Source organism: Epinephelus fuscoguttatus, linkage group LG19 (assembly GCF_011397635.1).
Source record: "Epinephelus fuscoguttatus linkage group LG19, E.fuscoguttatus.final_Chr_v1".
Lineage (NCBI taxonomy): Eukaryota > Metazoa > Chordata > Actinopteri > Perciformes > Serranidae > Epinephelus > Epinephelus fuscoguttatus.
In genome coordinates, this window is record NC_064770.1 from 331,140 (window position 1) to 339,135 (window position 7,996).

Consider the following 7,996-nt stretch of genomic DNA (forward strand, 5'->3'; position numbering starts at 1 on the left):
TTAATACACTTCAATTAAGTGCCCAACAGAGCAGCATCATGTCTCCCTGTGACCTGCCTTCTGGACAGCAAGGTAACAATAGTGTTTGCCCTAAATCTTTGTACTGTTTGTATCTGTTAGGAGATTAAACCACTATTAAAACATCTCATACAGCCAGTCTAATGTAGGCAATAACTAACCATTAAGCTTAATAACAAGTAACATAGTCTGGCATAAAATCACACTGTCCCCTCTCTCTGGCTGAATCTGGTGCCCGGCACAAACAGAGACAGATGCTTAATTACTTTTCCACTTCCACAACCAAAACTCAACTTGAAATAATGTTTAGATCTCCCATGCTGCAGCTCAGATTATTCATTTAGATAAATCTTAAATGTGGTTTGTTGCTGCACGTCTTGTGCCAAAAGCACAGAGACGGAGAGGAGGAGCGCAAAGCGGCAGCTGCTGCAGGCATCTATTCTCTGGGATTCTTTAAGAATGTTTATTTAGAGAATAATTTTAAGTATTAGTATGTAACTATTTAATGAAATCACTTAAGTTTTCTCATATATGCAAACTTTATTGTTTACAATTTCTGGGGTGGCAGATTGAATTTTAGAAAAACATCAATTTAATTTTATTTCTGAATCAACATGAAATTGCTGGATCACAGGTTAAATTAAAGGGTTCTGATGGGAATGTAAGAACAAGAGAAAATGTAAAATAAATATTAAAAAAATCTAAATAAGACCCCAGACCCCCCCACTTAACATGTGTCAGTAGCCCTTTTTAAACAGGAATTGGGCAAATTTGCAGGAAAGCCCAATCAGTCTTCTTTCAGCATTCAATCAATCAATCAATTTTATTTATAAAGCCCAATATCACAAATCACAATTTGCCTCACAGGGCTTTACAGCATACGACATCCCTCTGTCCTTAAGACCCTCACAGTGGATAAGGAAAAACTCCCCAAAAAAACCCTTTAACGGGGAAAAAAAAACGGTAGAAACCTCAGGAAGAGCAACTGAGGAGGGATCCCTCTTCCACGACGGACAGACGTGCAATAGATGTCGTACAGCATTGGCAATATAAAACCAAAATCTGGGAGTGCAGCAAAATGCCGCCTACCTACTTTTGTTTACGCTCGCAGCAACATTCACAGAAAATCTGGCAGTGTAAAAGGGGCTAGTGTGTCTTTTGGATGGCCAGTGCTTACTGTCTGACACTTCATTGCTACCTTTTTATAAAGCCCCAGCCTCACCTGAGATCTGTGGGGGTACATGTCTATAAACATCCTATACACAGATATTTATAAGAAAATAATAAAATCCAGTCAGAGGACAGAGTCTCTGCAGATAAATACACCATCAAACACTGGGTGGGTCAGAAGTGATGAATTAGAGGAATTACTTCTATATGACTTTACACACCATTTTCAGGAAAATCCTGCGTTGCATATCTTTAAGCATCAGAGTGCCAGGTGTTTGCCAACCTGGAACTGCATCCAAAATGGAACCAGCTGTTGGGACTTAACTCTTGTTGTACTTACTGACATAGAGCTGCAAAACTACTAAGCTTTGGTATGTAGTAACTTCACCAGTGTTTCAACAGTCACAAGCTTTAATAATGGTTGAATTTTAGTTATCAAAAGTATCACCTGAGTGTGCTGGCCCTCTCCTGTGCCCTGGGACTGTTGTAGATGACATTACACAAGACTTTTATGGCCTCCTTCCTGCACACCTCCCCATCCTCCTCCTTCTGTTCCTCCTCACTGTTCTCCTTCCGGGTGTCCTTCTTCCCACGGGCGAGCACCACATGACCTCCATCACCTCTCCATTTATGACGAACTGAGCCATTAGTGGTGGCAGCATCGTCTACCTCCACAGGAGCAGAGAAGGAAACCGATCGTGGTGTAGCATTAGCATCTGCAGTACCCTCACAGTGACTCTCTGCTCCTCTGTGGATCTGGCTGGGTGTTCTGACAGTCTGATCCTCAGTGCTTCCCTCCTCCTGCAGTAAGCTGATGCCTCCCAGGTGTGCAAAGGTGCAAAGGGCGCTATCAGTGACCATGGGCCCTAGGGCCCGCTGGTCGCGAGACAGGATACGCAGTGTATGCAGGCAGACCCTCAACACCGCTGGCTGTAGCTGAGTACTGATGAAGCACAGTAGGGCTGCGGCCAGACGCTGGAGAAACATTTAGTTGACAGCAAAATGTTACAGGAATGAAGGCTGAGAAGGGATCATTAGGAAGAGAAAAGGAGCAAAATAAGGAATAGGAGGTGGAAAAACAGGGATATACAATACACACACAGAATTGAAAAGTAGACTCTTGCATGGAATATAATTTAATGCTACAAGATGCCTTTATAGTAGCTGTCTGTTCATCTACTACTAGGTTTAGGCAGTATTCATGTTTTTTTCTTCCTTACACTTTACCAGGGTATATGGTACATGACTATATTTATGTAATGTAAAGGCTGAGCTACTGGTGATAGAAGTCATTGTAGCATGTATATCATTAGCCTACAATGCTGTGTTTCTAATATGCAATAAGCATACTTAGACATGTCTGGCTGGGTTTAAATAATAAATTTGATGATATCTGATGATGATATCTGTTAGATCGAAAATTGCTAGGAGCTTTTAACACGGTGTGCGGTTCTCTTGTCTGAATTTTGGACTGGTTTGTTATTTTGACCCAGCAGCTGTAAAAGTTTTTGGGATGTGCATACCCTCCACCCTGCTTGTTTGGCTCATAGAATAATGAATAGATAGGAAATAAGCACCCTTCTTGCTGGAGGACTCAATAACGCTTGGTGGAGGATACTGAGACATCAGTGGGTTAAGCAGAAATTATGTGTTGAATAAAATTAAGTGGCTAATAAACTGTTTGTGTAGTCAGAAGAAGTCATGTCAAGATAAATATATAAGTGGCAATATTCCCAAACAGGGGCAGAGGCATATTTCCTTTTTTTTCCACTCCTGTAACTCACAGTTGCCATCATTCTCAGCTCAGCTGCCTGTTCCACCACTGACTTCTGGTGGCTTGTGCTGTACAAAAACGGCAACCCATATGACTACTATTTGGAGATTCAAAGGTTTTTGAACTGATGCGAGGTCAACTTGTTTTGAATGTTGATAAGACAGAGGAGATGGTGTTTAACCCTAGGGCAGCCGGTGACCACAGGCCAGTGGTCACTGACAACCAAACCATTGCACAGGTCCCCTCATATAAATATTTTGATGTCTTTGTTGACAACTAGTTAGGCTGACTTAGGCCTAGTCTGCCGGATACCCCCCTATAATACACCGGGCACCTTCTCTCCTTCTCTCCTTCTCTCTCTCTCTCTCTCGTATTCTATTACTGCATCTTGCTAACTCGGCCATTCTGGATGTCACTAACTCGGCTTCTTCTCCGGAGCCTTTGTGCTCCACGGTCTCTCAGATTAACTCATATCGCAATGGTGCCTGGACAGCGTGACGTGTGTGGTTGTGCTGCTGCCGTGGTCCTGCCAGATGCCTCCTGCTGCTGCTGCCATCATTAGTCATTAGTCATTAGTCATACTGCTACTGTTATTATACACATATGACTATTGTCACACATGTATACTGCCAGATATTAATACATACTTTCAACATATTGTACCACAGTAGCCAGAACTATAACTATAATATTATTACTTTCAACAATGTTGTTGTAAGCTACTGTCATTACCTGCATCTCTCTCTCTCTCTCTCTCTCTGTGTCTCATTGTGTCATGTGGATTACTGTTAATTTGTTATGCTGATCTGTTCTGTACGACATCTATCGCACGTCTGTCCGTCCTGGAAGAGGGATCCCTCCTCAGTTGCTCTTCCTGAGGTTTCTACTGTTTTTTTTCCCCCGTTAAAGGGTTTTTTGGGGGGAGTTTTTCCTTATCCGCTGCGAGGGTCATAAGGACAGAGGGATGTCGTATGCTGTAAAGCCCTGTGAGGCAAATTGTGATTTGTGATATTGGGCTTTATAAATAAAATTGATTGATTGATTGATTGAACTCACTAACCTGGAACACACATGTTGATAGTCTTTGTAGCAGACCTCAACAACAGTTGCATTTTTATGTCGTCTGAGATTTCATGGTGTTGATCAAATATTTCTGTTTATTTTTTCATCAAGCAGTCCTAGAGTGTCTAATGAGGTGCAGTATCACAGCTCTCTGTGCAGTTAAAACCAAACCGCTCCGTTTGACCAATATTGCATGGAAAATCATTTGTGTCAAACAGTGCATTTCCCTGCAGACGATTTATGAACATGTTACTCTAAGTCAAGCCAACAAGACTGTCAATAGCCCCGTTTCCACCAAACACTTTCAGTATAGTACATTTGGAACCAAAAGTAACCCTTCAGACATGGTACCTAGTGCCTAGATCCATTTAGCATTTCCACTGCAAACAGTACTCTAAACTGTGGGCGGGGTTGTTGTCATTCACTACTCCATCCAGTTCTGTCTGTTTTTCCTCATCACCAGTGACGCAGAGGGAGGTCTGCACCTCATTTAGCTGCACGCCGACATTTTCATAACAAAACAGAACAGGCTGCAGTGAGAGTGTCTCTCAATGGGATATTTAAAAATAGCAGGTTTGTGAATTTAGACCTTCTCAGACAAGCACAGGGGTTTAATGTTGCCAGAGCCCACAAGAACGACGCTCAGCCCCCCCCCCCCTTTTTTTTTTTACTCCATGCGAGGATTGGAATATATGCAGTTCACATATTCCGGTCCAAATAAATATATATGTTTAAACGCTTGAAGATCCACTCATTACTTAAAGTGTATGTCATCCAAGACAGACAATAAAAACTAATAGAATGGTCAAAGTTGTCAATGTTCCACCTTAAAAGTTGCCGGCAGTCAGCCCAGTGAATTAAATAATTTTTTCTCTGACTACAGCTGCTACGAGAGGCAGCAAAAAATCCTTTCATTTTATAATGATAGTTAACTAATGTTTGTAAAACTTGCCACGGTATGAACAGTGGTCACATAAGCTTCAAAACCAGCCACAGCTCAGGGCACAGCAAGAGTGACAATCTGCTACTGACCAATCAACAGACTGCAGTGTTTCTAGCTCCACCTTTTAGTACCAGATCTGCGTGGTATTACCCCAAAAATGGGGACAGTAAGGAACGGTTCCATTGGTACCATCCACAACTTTTCACAGTGGAAATGAAAAAAAACTGGACTGCTGTTTTTTGAATCTGTTCTGCATACAGCATACGAGTTGCTACCCTCTGGTAGAAGATTTAGAGCACCTTGTCGCAGATTGAAATGATTTAAAAATTAATTTATACCTCTGTCTATAAAGCTATTACATAATGGCAGATAAAGCCAGAATAGGCACTGGATTATAATGATTTGATGATTTGTATTTTTTTTACAGGTATTTTTTGTGCTTGATGTTATTTATATTTTTTGTTTGTTTGTTTTGTTATTGTTACATTTAGTCTACAATATTGATTTGTTTATGTTTTATGTTGTATTTTTATGGCTGCAGTATGGGTGAAGAGCCCAAGACAAATTCCCCAGTGTGTGGTACAATAAAGTTAATCTTGAATTTTAAATCTTGAATCTTGAATTCTGAATCACCTCCATACAGCATGTCTGTATCACGACAATGGAAAGATGAGAATTTGTGCTTTTGACAGTATTAATCCCAAAGGTGTGATGATACAGATTGAAAAAGCTGTTAGCTGTACCCTACTATACCGTAATACCTTGATACCGCCCAAGCCTAAAATTCACTGCTAACACCTGGTGACTAGTAATAATCACTGCTGACATTTCACACACACGCACCCACGCTATCATTGGCCTACCTGTCGGAGGAGAACATCAGGTTCATCATCTTCTGAGTCAATGTCAGAATCCGAGTCGGCAGCACAGTCCCTCAGTTTGTTCTCCCTGAACTGATCAACCAAGTGGAGGTATTATCACCAGTGACTGAAAAAGCTGTTAGCTATATCATACACACAAATACACATTTCACAGTTTGAGCACCAATGATCCACCTACTCCTCATTCCTAACGGAGCCGGATAGGATGTAAAGTACTGATTTGCAAATTTTAAATCTTTTCACAATGTCTTTGTGATGGGATGACATGACAATAGTCACATTTCATCACCCCTTGTATCTTATGTGTGTTGTGTTCACCTCTTCAGCATGCTACAGCAGGAGTGAGAAAGACTCAAATGCATCAGTCTTATCACCAGAGAGAACTGAAACTGTTGCACAATTGACACTAAATTCCTGGAATCATTACCTGGCATACGTCAGAACAATGACCATACGAGATCCTGCAACTAACAGAACTGTGTGTTAAATTCAGCCTGAGTCATTTAATAAGCCAAGCACCCAACTCCTCTCAAGCCTCATTAAACACTAGAGCAAATGCCTCTGAGATTATGTGTAATTGAGTAACAAAGCAAAGATTTTAGGTTTATGAAGCTATGTGATGACCCTCCATATGTGTAACAGGGTTAGAAATAACCTTTATTATGAATTCCTGCAAAATCGATGTGCTGGTCTGTATGTGTATAGTTTTGGAGCCACCTGGTGGGTTAATAGTGCAACTGCAGGTTTAGTATTCCTCTCGGCGCACCGTACATCCCTCCGCAAAGAAAAAACTGAGTTGGAGATGAGTCGACGGGAACCACGTCGCAAACCGTATTTTTATGTTTACTGCTTTTTGGTTGTTGCTGAAGCTATCAGTGACATGTATATTGACTGTAAGCACTTCTAAGCACTTCTAGCATGTATGTGGAAAGTTACAGACCTTTCTGTGCAGAAATAGTAACTTTATGAGGGAGTGTTTCTGGTGGCATGTCGAGCTAATGTTAGCTAGCTAGCTCGTCCCCTGCCGTGATGATTTCTAGTAATTATTTTAGACTCTAACTTTTCTATTGTGTTACACAGACCTGAATGCTGGCAGTTGCACATTTGATGACATCTCTGTGTTGCTGTTATCTTTATACCAGGTGGGCTCCATTAATATTGGTTATATATATATCGTTGCTGTATAAAAACCTAATTATTATAGCTTTCTGACTTATGTTTTATTTGTTTATGAATCAAATCTTTATTGTCAATGTTTAAGCTTTTGTTTAAATGTGAAAGAAAATAGCTCTTATACAAATGCTGAATAGGTAATATGTTTCCACTATACGATCACATGTTTTATTTGTTTTGTATTGAAATGTATAGGGAAAAAAAAAGACTTTGCATTTTATATTAGTCTTTTGGGGGAAAAAAAAGAAAAAAACTTCTGAGCTGGAGACCTGAATGCTGGCAGTTGTACATTTGATGACATCTCTGTGTTGCTGTTATCTTTATACCAGCTTCAGAGTAAAAAGGAAGCTATTGAGCACCGTGAGAGCAAGTCCTGTGTGGCCGTGTCATTCTTCCTGCACCATAGACACCTCCACATCCACAGACACAGACAGTCTCTAATGGAGACTGAATCTCCATTAGAAATAAAGCCAGGCTGAATTATTTTTCCTTTAAAGTTCCAGTTTGTAGGATATAGGAGGAAATATCGGCAGAAATTAAATATAATATATTAAGTATGCTTTTTTTTAGTGTGGCAGGTAGCTGTGGCTAGAGTGTGACTAATTGGAAGATAGTGAATGATAGAATCAGAATATAGTGCGATCCCCGGCTACACCAGTCAACATGTCAAAGCAAATTTGGGCAAGATTCAGAACCCCAAATAGCTCCCAGTGTCTGTTCCATCGGTGTGTGAGAGCGTGTGAATGGTTACTGAGTAGCAGGTGGCACCATGCATGGTAGCCCCAGCCACCAGTGTGTGACTGTGTGTTTGAATGGGTGAATGTGGCATGTTGTGTAAAGCGCTTTAAGTGGTTGGAAAACTAGAAAGGCATACAAGTTCAGACCATTTACCATTTGTATAATTACCTGAAAATAAAAATATTAATGTTTTTGTTACCATTAACATTACTGTTTATATCTACATGAAGCAAGTCC

At 40.6% G+C, this 7,996-nt stretch overlaps 1 protein-coding gene across 1 annotated transcript in view; it reads right to left on the reverse strand.

Annotated features, from left to right (window-relative positions):
* The window catches only part of si:ch211-195b15.7 (synembryn-A), a 52,022-nt gene extending 44,226 nt beyond the window's left edge, over nt 1-7,796 (reverse strand). The window contains exons 1-3 of the mRNA XM_049561394.1: nt 7,773-7,796; nt 5,831-5,920; nt 1,637-2,163 (exon numbers count right to left, since the gene is read on the reverse strand). Coding sequence (XP_049417351.1) covers nt 1,637-2,163; nt 5,831-5,920; nt 7,773-7,796 — 641 coding nt within the window. The remainder of the gene's footprint in view (nt 1-1,636; nt 2,164-5,830; nt 5,921-7,772) is intronic.
* Between the last annotated feature and the right edge of the window lie 200 nt (nt 7,797-7,996).